At 55.3% G+C, this 14,794-nt stretch overlaps 1 protein-coding gene across 1 annotated transcript in view; it reads left to right on the top strand.

Moving 5' to 3' along the window:
• The window catches only part of ITPKB (inositol-trisphosphate 3-kinase B), a 99,649-nt gene extending 95,521 nt beyond the window's left edge, over nucleotides 1–4,128 (top strand). The window contains exons 7-8 of the mRNA XM_004439561.3: nucleotides 67–138; nucleotides 2,320–4,128. Of these exons, the coding sequence (XP_004439618.1) occupies nucleotides 67–138; nucleotides 2,320–2,535 (288 nt within the window). The 3' untranslated portion in view covers nucleotides 2,536–4,128. The remainder of the gene's footprint in view (nucleotides 1–66; nucleotides 139–2,319) is intronic.
• The last annotated feature ends 10,666 nt before the right edge of the window (nucleotides 4,129–14,794 follow it).

Below are 14,794 nucleotides of genomic sequence, written 5' to 3'. Positions count from 1 at the left end.
CAAATAGGGCTTAAAATCCACCCTTCACCCCCAAGCATTTAAAATTGGTCATCTCTCTATTTTCAGGTCGCCTACCGGGACCGGCTGAAGGACATCCGGGCCACTCTAGAAGTTTCTCCCTTCTTCAAGTGCCACGAGGTAGATACTGACTGGGCTTTTGTCCTTCTGGGCAGAGAGCGTGCCCCGGGTGGTTGGCCACGACCTTCGGGCATGCCCACACGGCCCCCACGCTAACAGACCTGCTTGCTCCAGAGGCCGAGGGGTGTTTTCAGGATGACCGCAGCCAGGGGCAGGCCGTCCAGGATCAGCCCCCTCACTACATGCAGGAACCAGGATGTAACCCACCCGTGCCAGGCCCCTGGGTTGACCACGCGGGGCCATCCTGCCTGAGATCTGTGGTCATTGCCCCCTCTTCTCCCTCTCCCTCCCAGCCACTGAGGCTCTTCCATTCCCAGGGGCTGTGGCAGGACTTCTGTCCCACACACCCAAGGGTCTTAGGGAAGCTCCTTGAGCTGCTGGAGTAGCCAGGGACCCCCCATCACCACCCAAGACCTTCAGGAGGGCAAGCAGGTCTTTAGGTACCAGTCTCAGAGCAGGGCTGGAACTTTCCACGTGCTCTGCCTTTATCTGCAGACAGTAGGCAGACGGGGAACCAAGACAGCTGAGGGAGGATTTGGGAATTGTCAGCAGGTTCCTTGGAGGGGTTTAAGGATCCTGACATCAGGGGAGTCCAGGGCCTCCATTCCCGTGTGCATATGCACGTACACACACACACAGACACATGCAGCAGCCCTCTCGGCATGCACACCCCTCCCCCAGCCCCTCGAGAGGTCTTGTGTGGAGGGAGCCTGAGCCCTGCCCACAGAGAGGGCCGGGGCTCCCGCCGGAGGAACTGGAGACAGTGGTCCTGGGCTCTGGGCAGGGGGGCATCCCCAGAGGGCGGCGGGCTGGCACCGTTGCGCAGGTTACACGGCCGGCCCTTTCTGCAGGTGGACAGTTGTCCTTGCTCTGGGACTTGATCTCCAACTTGCCCCTTGGCCAGGGTGCCCCTGCCCCACTGTATGTGGTGGCTCTAATGGGGTGCCTGTTGGGAGGGTTGGGCTATCCAGAGGGCAGACCCACTCGGCCTGGCTGTGCCCTGAGCGGCTGCGCTGGCCCAGCCCTTCTCAGAATGCCTGGTGTCCCCCTGGCCTCGCTGAAGCCCAGCGTCCCCAGGTCGTGGGCTCCTCCTGGGGCCTCTGTGTCCCCAGCTTGATGAAGGTCTTTGTGCATCCTGCGTCCTCCAGAGGACACGGGGCTGCCGGACCCTGGGGGCCGAGCCTGGAAGGACTTCAGGCCACAGAGCCGCCTATGACCTCCTGTGCTGGGCAGAGGGCCCCTCTGCGGCCCACCTGGCCGCCCCAGGCTTCATCTCACAGCTCTGGCCTCCCTTCTTCAGCACCTGTATTATTAATTCCGGAAAAATTGTTTTGCTACCCTCTTTCTGGAGTCTCACCAGGAAACTTCAGGTCTAGAAGGAGACTAAGTCAGCCGGGGGTTCTGTTATTTCCTACCGGGAGTAGGCAGCCCCTTCTCTGGGCTCAGGGTTTCCTGGGGTGGTCTTCCCTGCCCTGCCCTGGGCCTTGGGAGCTATAGTGACCCGTCAGCCTCTCCCCACACCCCATTGTCTCCTGTTGGCCCCACACGGGTGACCTGGGGGAGGGTTTGGGGGATGTGTTCATATTTGGGAAAGCCCCTTACCCCATGCCATTGCTCTGACCTGGCCCAGAGCAGGAGGGCTCTGGTGTGCACTGTCCCTGAGGAAGCCGTAGGCAGGGACCAGCCTCAGAGGCCTGTCTGCTCAGGATTTGCAGGGGGTTGTGCTGCTGGGATGGGGGGAGATCTGGGCCTCACGGCCTGCCTTTGTGGGGGTGCTGTGTGTGCATTTGCACAGAGTCCTTTCCTCTGCCCCTCGGGCACAGTGTGGGGTCTACGTGGCACCCCCCTTTCATAAGAGCAGTTACTCAAGGTGTTGGGGAGGAGTCCAGTTTGGGGAGGGGAGGGGTGAGGCCCCCGGGTTTGGCTGTGGTCTGAAATAGTGGGAAGTCTGCAGGTCGGAGCTGGGGGGGGCTCTGCCATCCTGGACTTCCTTGCTGCCACCACCCACGCAGAGGGCAGTCATTGTTCTGGAATCCCATGTCCTCTGCCCCCGGCCTAGCCACCTCTTCCCGTTTCATTCAGGCCTCAAGCTTTTCCAAGTGCCCTCAGGGGCCGGGTTGCAGTGTGGAGGGCAGAGCGTGTGCTCCGGCGGCCCCTCCTCACCTCCCTGTCTCCCTCCAGGTCATTGGCAGCTCGCTCCTCTTCATCCACGACAAGAAGGAACAGGCCAAGGTGTGGATGATCGACTTTGGGAAAACCACACCCCTGCCCGAGGGCCAGACCCTGCAGCACGACGTCCCCTGGCAGGAAGGGAACCGGGAGGACGGCTACCTCTCCGGCCTGAACAACCTCATCGACATCCTGACGGAAATGTGCTCGGGCACCCCACCGCCCTGAGGCCGCCCTGCGCCCCACACCTCGCGGCCGCTCCCGGCCTTTCTCCCTCCCTTTGCTTCCCTCTCCTCCTGAATGTTCCCTTCCCTTCCCCCGGGTGCCCCAGAACTGACCCTCGGAACTGCACTACGAGACACTTTGTAGACGAGGAGATGCAATGAGATTTCTGGTTGTTCTCCTGATTGGAGGACTTGGGGCTGGGCTCCCACTTCTCTCTGTAGACAGGATCTCCTGCTAGGAGAGAAATGCCCAGACCCCAGACCCCAGGCCCGGCTGCCCACAGGGGAGGTCAGTTGGGTTCAGACCTGGAGGGAAGCCCAGGTGGCCGTGGGGGCCTGCTGCCCCCTGGTGGCCAGTGCCGTTAGCGCCGCTGCCAAGCCCTGCTGGGTTCTGCACCATCCTCCCGGTGGTGGGGGCTGTAAGAGCCCCATGTTTCAACAGGTGCCTGGTAGTTGGGGCAGAAAACCACTGGGAGCCGCCTGTCAGCCATGAATAAAGTACCCTCTGCTTAGCAGCGCAGGGACTCCCAGAGACACCGTGGCGGCCTTTGTAGGCCTGCTGAGGGAGGCGCCCCACCCATCTGGTATTGAAACCCTCCAGCTTTGGGGCAGACCGGGAGCCAGGAGCAGGCCAATCCTACTTGGCTGTGCGCTCTGACGCAGGCCTTCCCCAGAGGGACGGCCGGGAGCTGTGTTCTTCCGTCTGTGATTATGGCCCATGAATTCTGGGGGCCATGCTGCAAACCTGGGCTCCCCGGGTGCTAGCCAACCCCCAGAGCCACTTGTGTCTCCCACTGCCCGCCTTGCTCTGGCAGGGTCCAGGGTGCTGGGTGGGAGCTGATCAGGGCACAGGCAGCCCCTAGGGGAAGGAAGACGACCCTGCAGAGGACGCGCCTCTCGTGTCCCCTCCCCTCCCCGCCTCCCTGCTGCCCATCTATGGCCCTGTCTGCGGTCTTTTATGAGGTCCAGTGTCCCTAGTACTTACGGGGCAGGGCTTTAGGCCAGCACTGGGCATGGAGGAGGCAGGAGGCTGGCTTACTGGCATCGTTTTTTTTCCCCTCTGAAATTAGTCTTATGGCCTGAAGGGCTTAGACCCCTGTTTCCCAAAAGTGGTGTGGACAGCTTCCAGGGTATGTGCTGGATGCCAGGGGGTGTTCCAGACATTTCTCCAGGAGTCTCTAGGTAGCTTGAAGATTCGTGGGGAACCAGTTGTAAGCCTTATTTTAATTGTAAAGCAAGTAAGTCTCAATTATTGAGAAGAATGTAAAATTTGCTTTTCAGACTTTTTAAGAACAAAACTCTGGCTCTGTGGGCATTTGGAGCTGTCGCCCCAGGTGCCCTCCTCTGCTGTTGGAGGTATAGGAGCGCTGAGAGTTGAGGGGCTCTGGCTGGCCCCAGGCCAGTTGCTCTGCAGGGAGCTGCTTCAGGGACACAGTGGAGGTAGTGTGTACCCATGGGTGTGCCAGGAGGGACAGGTCCAGAGAGAGGGCTTCCTGGGCCACACGCCCCCATCACCCCAGGGTCTCTGGGGGAACTGTCAACTCTCCCATGTGACATGTACGTTTCCCCTTTCATGCTGGGTGAGTGACGGTTGGTGGGGGTGGAGGGTGGGACACATGAGGATGTATAAGTACAGATTTTAAAAAAGGAAATCACTTTCAAACTTCCTGGCTCTTGTTCAAAACAGTGGTGAGCTCCTGTGTGGGCTGACTTGCTAAAGGTCACACCCCACCCCGGCTGAGCACGAGAGACCTTGTGACAGCACGTGATCCTGGGAGGCAAGAGCCCCAAAGCCAGCTCCGGTGAGGGGTCTGTAGTCGCTTGTGGGTTAGAAGGGACCCCAGTGGTCCGTGCTTCAGCCACTGCGGGGAAGGGACATCATTAATTTGGACGTAAAGATTCTACAACTGTGGGCTGGCCAAAAATTACCCTCATTCTATCTATGAAAAATGTTTGTGAAAGCAAATGAATGCTATGAACAAAAATTACAGGGACCAGCGTCACCTACTCAAGAGAACAAACTTTCTGAGCACTTTAGGCAGACACTAGCTGTTTGCAGATAATGTGCTAATATGCAAGTGATTTGTTTATTAAAGGAGGCCCATGGGGCCTCTGATTGGCAATACTTTGCTTTGGGTTACATTATATAAGTGAAAGGGGTATAAAGTGGTATGTTCTTAGGGTTATTCTATTTTGTAGGGGTTTGGGGGTTTTGGAATTTACATGCTGGTTCTCCTCGTCCGCACCTGCTCTGTCTCTCAACCCATTCTCCCCTTTGTCCTTCCACCCCCTTGTCCTAGTGGCATAGATGGATCCTGGAATGGAATTTTCCAGAACCCCTGCCCAGGTGGTCTGAAAGACCTTCCCCACCCAGCCCCGGTCCAGGCAGGGACTCCTGGGTCCTGGCCGTGCAGGTGGCAGGAGGGTGGGACACCTTTGCGCCCCTCCTGTTCTTGCAGGCCCTGGGGTGGGGTGGGGGTGGGGTTCTTGGTGCTTCAGCACTGCTTAGCACTCAAGGAAGGTTTCTCAACTGCTTGTCCTTGACTTGCCTTTTTAGTGTCATGTAAGAAGTTTTTAAGTTATATTTATTTTGTTGGTTTTTTAAATTGCACAAAACACTACGACTGAGAGGCTGGATGCTGTTTCTCCTTTCAAGCTTTGCTTTCTTTCTGAGCCGCCTGTCCCGCTTGGTGGAGAGAGCCTGGACGCAGCCCTGGTCACTGCCCACCCCCCCGATGGACTCTCTCCGCCCTCAGCTGTATTTAGCTTTGAGGTCCTCTGCATCCGGTCCCCCCGTGTGTACATAACCCAGGCCCCTTGCTTGGGAAGAAGCAGGGTGCTCGCCCCTGCCAGTGCCTTTTTCTGGAGGAGAGGACTCCCCAGAGGGTCCTCCTTCCCTCTGCGCCCCTCTCCCGCGACACCTTGGGGAAACTGAACTGTTACAAACCCCGCACAGTGCCTGTCACGCCGACTGCAGACGCTCTGTACCTTCCTGAATAAAGGCCCTGGAAACCGCGGTGTTGTCTGCAGTGTGCTCTTTCTGACCACCCCCCGCCCTCGAGGAGGGTCTGAGGGATGGAGGTGGGGGCTCTTGGGAAGCTGGAGGATTGCCTAGGGGCTGTGGCGACCCCAAGGGATGGCAGTCAGATTGGATAACATTTTAATCTGCAAAGGATTTAAAATGCTCTTCAAAACTGGTCTTTTCTACCCTCTCCACAAGCCTTTACGTAGATGCCTACGACATAGAACAGCAACAAAAAAGTGCCCCCCTGCATCCCGGGCTGGGGGAGCCCCGTGCAGCTGTTGCCTATGGAGCCTACTCCCCTTTGATCCCCGTATCAACTCCGTGAATAAGGCTGTATAGTCTCCATTTTACAGATGGGGAAACTGAGGCTGAGAGAGATCAAACACCTTGACCTGGATAATAAGTAGGGAGCAGGGATTCGGATCCAGAGTTTGCCTGGTTGCAAAACTGATTCTGTCTTCCTCTTTCCCGAGGAGCATCTGGAGGGCAGAGAGCTTGTCTGGTCTTTGCTGCGGGTCCCAGGCGCTAAGCCCCAGGCCTGGCACCTAGTCGCTGTCCAGCGAGGGGTTGGACTAATGAGCAGCTGCGTGGCTGGGTCAGCTGAGGAAGAGGGCAGAGAGCAGGAGCCCCTGCCATGCCTTTCTCTTCAGGCCTCTCCCAGCTCTGGACAGCTGGGGGCTTCATTTGCAGAACTCGGAATTCTGTATTGGGGGTGGGGGTGGGGGGCATTGGTGCATCCTTTCTTTATCATTTTGAAAAGTTACAGGACAAAAGTGCAGAAAAGCCACAGGGCCTTTGCACCTTCTATCCCTGCCGCCTGGGGTGCCGGCCCCAGGTTGTCACATGGAAACCATGCTCACTTCAGAGTCTCCCATCTATGTCTTATTCCTGTTGGTGCAGCAGCAACTGACTCTATGGGCTCCAACCAGCGTCCACTCAGGTGCGCCCGAGCCTCTTCTTGCCCCAGGGCTTCCCTGTCGGCCTGAGCCCCGGGATCCGCTCAGGCCTGTGCCTGTGTAACCTTGAAGTCGGGGGGGATTTAACCCCCACGGTACAAACCTTCCAGCAATGGGAGACAAGTACCGGTCCGTCGATGCTGCCTCCTTCATCACCGCCCCCAACTGGTGGGTGCAGGCTGACTGGCTCCTCGGGTGGGTCTGAGATCCAGGGGCCACCTCGGTCGCTGTCCTGTCCTGGCGCTCCCTGGCCTTGTCCCTCACTCCCGCCCGCTGGGTTGAACTCTAACAAAGCAGCGACTCAGCCCCCCCCTCAGGCTGTGCTCACTAAGAGCGCGAGCAGAGACCCCGGCGTTCAGGTCTCGGCCCCTTGGCTTTTCTGTCAGCTGCAGGTTACCTGCCCAGTCACACATCTGGCTACCAGGAAAATGACCACAGGATGCTCTGGGGACCCCCCCTGCACTCACTGTGAGATGGATTTGGGCCCAAACTCTTTTATCTCATGGACTCTGTAGCCCCTCCCTAAGAGAGGACCACGGTGGCATTTCAGGGCTCAGGCAGCGTTGTCAGCGCAGACCCCAGAAGACCGACATTGGCTGCTGTAATGGGAAACTGCAGGTCCTTCCAGAGCTAAGTCAGCTCACAGACCCGAGGCCACTGGCTGAGGTGTCCCCATGCCTCACCTTCCACCTGCACCTCGTGCCACGTAAGCACAGGTGGAAGCGTGATAACAGACGGCCCACAGCAGCAGAGCCCCCCGTGGCCTTCAGACGGGTGGACCCTCCAACTTCTAAGAAGTCCCACCCCGAGGTTCAGCTTTTGAGGGTGACCAACTGTTGCAGGGCAGTCCTGCGTCCTGGGAAACCTGCAGGGCAGCTGCCCCGTTGATTTCCAGGACCACTTCTGGCACCAAGTGCCTTAGCCTGGGGTCTCCAGACAGCAGAACCTACAGTGAAAGCTTGTGAGCTAACACTTCACTGGGGAGAGCGGTCCCCCCGGGTGGGGGTGGGGGGAAGCGAGGCAGGGATAAAGGCTACGCAAAGGCTACCTGTGCACAGGTGCCCGTCTCCTAGCGGGTCAGTGTGGTGGCGGCAGTGGGGCGATGTGGCTCCGTGACCATGGGGGAGCACAAACCATTGCTGAGTTGCTCTGGTGCTGCGTGAACTAAGCTTGATCAGGACTTTTTCCAGCAAATACCAGTAGGGGCAGCGCCCATCCAGGCCCCACCCTCTGGCCAGTCCTCCAGTCTGCCCCTTGCATCTCCCTGACTGAGGGCCTCACCCCGTTACTCAATGGGGCAGAAAGCTGGGGTCATATCAAACTGCCCCCCAATCCTGTCAGGTCTCAGGAGGGGAAAGAACTGAAAATAATGGAGCTCCCTGGGGGTCCACAGTGGGTCGGTGGGGAGAGCTCGGCTGTCTTTGTAACAAGGAGGCTGTCCCTAGACCAGGGGCCCTCAGGACAACCTCCTTGAATCAGCTTGAGAACCAGCATGTAGGGGGAAGGCCTCTGGGAGAGGGACGGGGAGACCCACGCCTGCCTCTCAGCAGCTGTGGCCCGTCAGCCCTGGGCCCTCGGCTCCCACATCTGTTAGGGCCCCAAGGTCTCCGGGGGGTCTTCACTGAAGTCTGGGGAATCACTCGGCTTAACACAGTGGTGTTTCACCTTTTGGGGAATCACAGATGCCCTAGATAATTTAGAGGAAGTTATGAACCCTCTTCCCAGGAAAATACCCATATGTACATACACAAACAATTTTATATACAAATTCAGGGACCCTAGACAGCCCTCAAAGCCTCTTGATAAATCTCCAGATGGTATAGGGGCCTCAGCTTAAGAACCCTTGGCCTGTAATAGCTCTTCCAATAATAGCTTATGGACGCGGTTCCCCTCCTCTCCTCTCACTGCAGGGACGTCTCTGCGCATCAGAGACCTGCCTGGCCTCTGCCCCGCCTTTTCCCCTCCCTTAGCCATCCAGCCTTCTAAGCAGGCATCGTCGTCTCTGATCCACCTGTTTGTAGACAGAGCTTTGTTGGAAACGACCACGCCCATTCCTTTACGCGCTGTCTGTGGCTGCTTTCGTACTAAAGCAGCAGAGTTGAGGAGTTGCCAGAGACTGAACGGCCGCAAAGCCTAAAATAGTCAGTATCTGGCCCTTTACAGAGAAGTCCTCCGACGCTGCCTCGGTGAGTAACGGCGACCACTGGTGAAGAATTACTACCTGTCAGGCGCCACGCCAGCTGACCTAAGGCTAAGTAGTTTCATCCTTATAAAAATTCCATGAGATGAGCTTGGTTAACCTCGTTTTGTATGTAAGAAAGCAGAGGCACAGAGAGGGTGAGTAACTTATCAAAGATCACACAGCTAGTAAGCAACAGGCCCAGGCTTTGAACTAAAGCTCAAGATCTTTCCATGACCCCGCATGACTGAGTCTCCCGAGCAGCAGGGTTTGTCCCAGCACCAGGCTGCATCACACGATTGCTGGGACAGCCTGTGTCAAGCCTCGAGTCCTGGTTTTGGTGACTATAAACCTGACCAGGCCCTGGGAATGCTGATCCCAGGCATGGCCCTCTCCTGGGGGTGGGAGCTGAGCTGCAGAGCCCAGGCCTTGGCTCCAGCCTCCACGACCGACAGTGCCGACCCGGTCTCCAGACAGCCTGGGAGAGTTGGGGCAGCATGGGGACCCTGTTCTCTGAGAGGTACAGTTTGTTCTTTGCTCTGTGTGACCCTGTGGGGAAGTGCAGCCCACGCAGCCCTCTCTTCCCCCAGAGCACTGTGACACACAGACATTCGGTTCACGGATTGCTCCCCCATCCCACCCCCGCCCCCCAGTAGACTGTGCAGAGCCAAGTCTACTTGCCAGCTCACAGCTGGCTCACATGCCCTTCCACTGAGAAGCAGAAAACGCATCCTAGTTCTTGAAAACACCAAAAGACAGCGTGCGAGTCATTCTTCTCTCTTTGCTGTGACGGCTTGTGGCCCGCTGCTGGCATTTAGTGCTCTGTGCGCTGGCTTGAGCTGGCAGATACAACAGAGAAGAGAGGAAGGGAATGGAAAATGCAGAGCGAGGAACGAGATTTCACACTTGAGCAAGACGTGAGGGCTTGAGTTATTTTTTTTTTTAACAAGAAAATAACTAGTTCGCTCTAACGCTAACCACGGTAATAACATAAGAAGGGAAGTGCTTTCCTTGAAAGGTGCCTGTTTCAGTCTATTCCGGCCGCCATAACAAGACGCCACAGACTGGGTGGCTTCCATGGCAGAAAGTTATCTTCTCACAGTTCTGGAGGCTGGAAGTCCCAGATCAAGGTCTGGCGGGGTTGGTTTCTGGTGAGGGCTCTCTTCTTGGCTTGCAGACGGCCGTCATCTCACTGCGTCCTCACATGGCCGAGAGAGAGAGAGAGAGCTCTGGAGTCTCTTCCTCTTCTGATAAGAGCACCAGCCCTCTGGGATTAGGGCCCCCCCCCATAACCCCACTTAACCTTTATCGAGCCATCTCACCCAAGGCGGGGAGGCCACCGGCCTCTGACTGCCTTCCCACAGACACAGCTCAGTGCTGGGCCTCTGTCTCATGGCCGCACAAGAAACACAGAAATCCTGATTTCTAAAGGATCTGTGAAGTAACTGAGTGTGAGACCACTTGTATTTGAAGAAAGATCTTGGTCTTGGGGCTCTCCCATGTGTATGTCAGAAAAAGGGAGATATGCTGCTGAGGAGTGAATGCTGATGAGTGTGGCGCTGAGGACCAGGGATGGGGCATGTGTGTGTACCTGCTGGAGCATAAAGATTTCTTTTGGTTAAAAAAAAAAAAAAAAAAGTCACAGGCCCCATCTCTAAATACAGTGGCTTTGTGGGGGGGGGTTAGGGCATCCACATATGAATTTTGGGGGGTCACAGAATTCAGTCCTAACAGTGCCCCCTGTTGCTAACTAACATCACGGACTGTCTCCAACTCTGCTTTCCAGCCTGAGCCTTCCAAACCCCTGAATGAGTAAAGCAGTTTTGGGGCAGAAAAAGTGCAAGGCCAATGTCTACGGTTTTCAATGTGACAACGCGTATTTGGGTTATTTTAAAAATAGTTTCTGCAAATTACGGACAAACAGCATCTTTTTGCTGTCGACAGCAGCCCTGTTTCATTTGAATAGGAAAAAATGCCCAATTTTAGTCATGCTTTCTGAGAACCTGTGCTGGCGTGAAATCCACACAGCTGCTTGCAGAGGCTGCTACAGTCGTGAGGTCCTCGCCAGAGGACGCTGCCCCCTTCTGGACGGCCATGTGCATTACAAAGTACCTGGAGGAAAGGATGATGGGTCCTAGAGTTGGTTTAACTTCACAGGTTCCGAAGCCCAGATGCTCAGCGATGCTCGGCAATGCTCAGCCTCCTCTCTTGCCCCCCACCAGGAATGCCCTGGGGAAAAGAAATTTCCCTTTCTTTCATGGCGTCTCCCAGCCTACCTACATCTTTGGCTTGACAAGCACACAGTGGCCATGGCAATGATGGACGAATCACCAACGACCGACGTTATTGGGGGCTCACTGTGTGCGGGGGGATGGTGGTGAGCACTGTACACACATTACCTCCTTTCATCCTTCTGACAACCAGCTGAGGTAGGTTCTGCTAGTGTTGTTACCCGTGTTGTATAAATTAGGAAACTAGTGCTCAGAGAGGTTAAGTAATTTGACCAAGGTTGCAGCGCTGATAAATACCAGAACGAAGATTTAAACCCAGGTGTAGGGCATGGCCTAGCAGTGGACAGGTAAGCAGGCATGTGCAATGCGCTGTGAGGAGTGCCATGTTGGGGTAAACATGGGGCTCCAGGGGGGCACAGAGGGGGGCGCCTGACCCAGGAGAGGGACAGGACGGCCACTCGAGAGAGGCTTTGCAGAGGAAGTGCCAGCTAAGGTCAGTTTAGAGGCTGAGTATGAATTATCCAGAAAGGTTGGAGGGTGGAGGGAACAGAATTGCAAAGCTGCAGAGGCGGACGCGAGGACGCTGGGCCTGCAGTCGCTGCAGGCGGCCAGAGCAGAGGGGCTGTGTGGGGCAGGCCAGGGTGGGGCTGGTGGAGCGGGCAGGGCCCCATCACAGGCCTGGTGCGCCACGGTGAGGCGCGTGGACTTTCTCCCGATGACAAGCGGCTGCCCTTGGAGCCTCTGACGCCAGGGCGTGACGAGGTCACATTAGCACGTGGTGGGAGAGCTCTGGTTGCCCGTGGCTCAGAGGGGGCGATGACGTGGGGAGACTTGTTAGGAGGTAAGGATAAGCTGGAGGAGAAGTGCTGGGGTTGTGAAATGAGATGGAGGCCATGGGCTGCAGAGATGAGAGAGAAGGGGTGCAGGTGCCCCTCGACATGTGGCTATGGGAGAGCTGGGCCTGGGATGCTGGAGAGTGACCGGCTGGACGACAGGGGCAGGGTGGCTGCACTCCCGAGGGGGACAGATAGGAGGGGAAGCAGGATTGGGGGTGGGCAAGGGGGGGAAGGCAGTAAGTTTAGTTCAGACACGTTGAGTTAGGGGCACCTGTGGGACGTCCACAAGGAGACGTCCAGGGGCAGCGGGACGCGCGGGCCTGGAGTTCCAGAGCAAGGCCTGGGCGGGAAACAACACTTCTTAGAGTCGTCAGGGTAGAAGTGCAGGCTTACCCAGGGAGGCCAGAGAGGGAGAACACTCACGAGATCACGCCACATGACAAAAACAGAGTTCAGACCATATTGCAATTTAGTCCTGATATTTATAGAGTTAAAAGAAAAACATCAAATTATTAACAGTGGTTTTTTGAGTGATGGAACCACCAGTGGTTTTTCTTTCTTTCCTTGCAGTTTTCTGTTTATTCGAAATTTTCCCAACAAGCATAATTTGCTTTGATCATCAGAAATATGTACATGTGTGTGTGTGTGTTTTGTTTTTGTCACTACCTTTGGGACCAAATCGTCCGTAGCCCTCCCAGCAGAGGTGGGTGCCCCTTTCGGGACCCCTAAGCCCTGCCCTTTGGGTATTCATCGCACACTGCTGTGAATGTTCATTTAACTGTGGGAGGGTCAGATTTGTGGTCATCCCGGTGTCCTTGGCTCCAGCCCAGGGCCTGATAAAGGTGGCTTGATAAATATTAGCTATATGAATGGAAGAATAAAACTTAGAAGGCCCACCTAGACTCGTGTTCCTCAGTGGACAGGCGAGACCTCAGGACCCCCAGGAGCCCCAACACAGCCCTTGTCAGCATCACAACAGCTGTCTGGGTTTGGGCAGGGGCAGCGACTTGCTGCTTGTGGAACGCCCAATCCTTGGAAAAATCTGTTTATAAAGGAAAATTGAACTATTTGTCAATGCTAAAACTATATGAACTAAGGATCGGTAATGAATAATATATCAACTCATAAATAAAGCAGCTCATTAAAAAGCAATGCTACTTTTATAGGGGACAACTTGGCGATAAACATGCCAACTTTTTAAAGCACATACCTGCTGACCCAGCAAAACTATCTAGGTGTGTGTTTACAGTTACCAGAGCCCATATGTCAAATGACGTTGGTACAGGGATATTCCTTCCAGGACAGCAAGATTGCAAACGCCCTACATGTCACGATGGGGACCGGATAAAAACGTCCATTCTAATGCAGCTGTTACAAAGAATGGACCAACTCTGCCAGTGATGAGAAGAAACACGCTCCCGAATATATTGTTAATTGGAAAACAGCTAGGTTGATAACCGTATGTATTTGTTATTATTACTTGCTTCTGGGGAAGGGAGCTGTGGGTGGCATTGGGTGGGAGGGGGGCGTACTTCCCGCCCCAGTGTGTCCTTTTGTTACTTTGAGTTTTATACCCTGCTTAGGTACTCCCTTTATGAAAAAGTTAATAAATTAAATAAATCTTTAGTGCGGCACAATTTGTCACAGGCTATATAGCCAAACGTGTTTTAAACCACTGCACGGCAATCTTATTTTGTTTTCCTCTTTTCAAATAAATTTCCGCTCAGAAGCAGTAGCCTCTCTCATCCTCAACAGCAGCACAGCTGTCCTTGGTAGATCAACAGATTCTCTTGAAGAAGTTTAGATGAACAACCTGGGTTTTTTTGTCTAGCTTTTTTTTTTTTAATGAGATTGAACGTAACCGTATCCGAACCTTTCTGCCTTTTTCTCACTGCCGGTCGTATGAAGGGGTCACTCGAGGAGCTGAGGACCACACAGTGTTTCTGTGTGGAGCAGATGGTGCTGCAGGTGGCCCCTGAGGACACTGGCTGGGCTAATGGGAAGGTGAGGGAAGACTGGGGGCTCACGGGGAAGCCGCCTGACTGTCATCCACCCAAGTTCATGAGCCGTCTCACTTCCCTGGCCAGCACGAGAAGAACTGTATAGTGATGTGGTGTAGAGGGTGGACCTCCAGTCTGAGCTGTGTGGTCTTGAGCTTCAGTTTCCCTCTCTATGGTATGGGGATATCCTCAGGCTCATAGGACCACAAAGGAGGGAACCCCCTGCACCTTCCAAGCAGGACAGATGCCCTGGAATCCAGCAGGGCCCCCCTCACACAGCCCCAAGGGTATGATTCCATCAGATTTCCTGTGGATGGTGCCCTCTGAAGCCCACAGCCCGGGCCTATGAATCCTGTTCCAGACTGGAGAACCCCAGGAACCACCGCTGAGGGCCTGTGCTGGAGACCAGCCAGGTGGTGGCCCCAGGTGTGATAGGAGGGAACAAGTGTGACCTAGGTCTCTAGGGAAGTGGGAGGTCAGTATCCAGGGAACTGACCAAAGAGTAAGTAACATTTTCAACAGTGTGGGCTCAAGAAGCAGAGGAGGGGTCCAGGGCAAGGTGCTGGGGGCCTGGTTTTGCTGAATGCTGGCTGAGGGCTGGGCAGGCTGCCCCTTAAAGGTGAAGGGTCAGGCTCACAAGTGGGAATTTTATTGGACCCCACAAAACAGAATGAGAGATGCTCCTCAACATTCTCCTAGAAGCCACCTGGAGTCTTCCGCCAGGCCCTCCTCCCACCCTGCTGAGGCCCAGGGGGTGTGCGGCACCTCTGGCTGCTGGAGGTGGGCACTGTGATTCACCCATGTCTTGTGCCACAAAACACCCAGCATCTTTGGAGAAATGCATTAGAGATTTGTGATTTGGGGATCTGTTCAGGCTTTAGTTTCCAAGACTTGTGCTTCTATAGGGGGCCAGGGGCTCAGGGCTGGGTCAGACTGGGAAATTTGGGACACCGTTAAGTGCACCAACATATAGTGATGAGAGTACCAGAAGGAGAGGAGAGAGAAAGAAGCAGACAAAAAACATTTGAAGATATAT

The sequence above is a fragment of the Ceratotherium simum genome, chromosome 36 (assembly GCF_057802395.1).
Source record: "Ceratotherium simum simum isolate JZ-2026a chromosome 36, ASM5780239v1, whole genome shotgun sequence".
NCBI lineage: Eukaryota > Metazoa > Chordata > Mammalia > Perissodactyla > Rhinocerotidae > Ceratotherium > Ceratotherium simum.
Note: the sequence above shows the minus strand (reverse complement) of the source record. Positions and strands in the feature narration are given on the sequence as shown.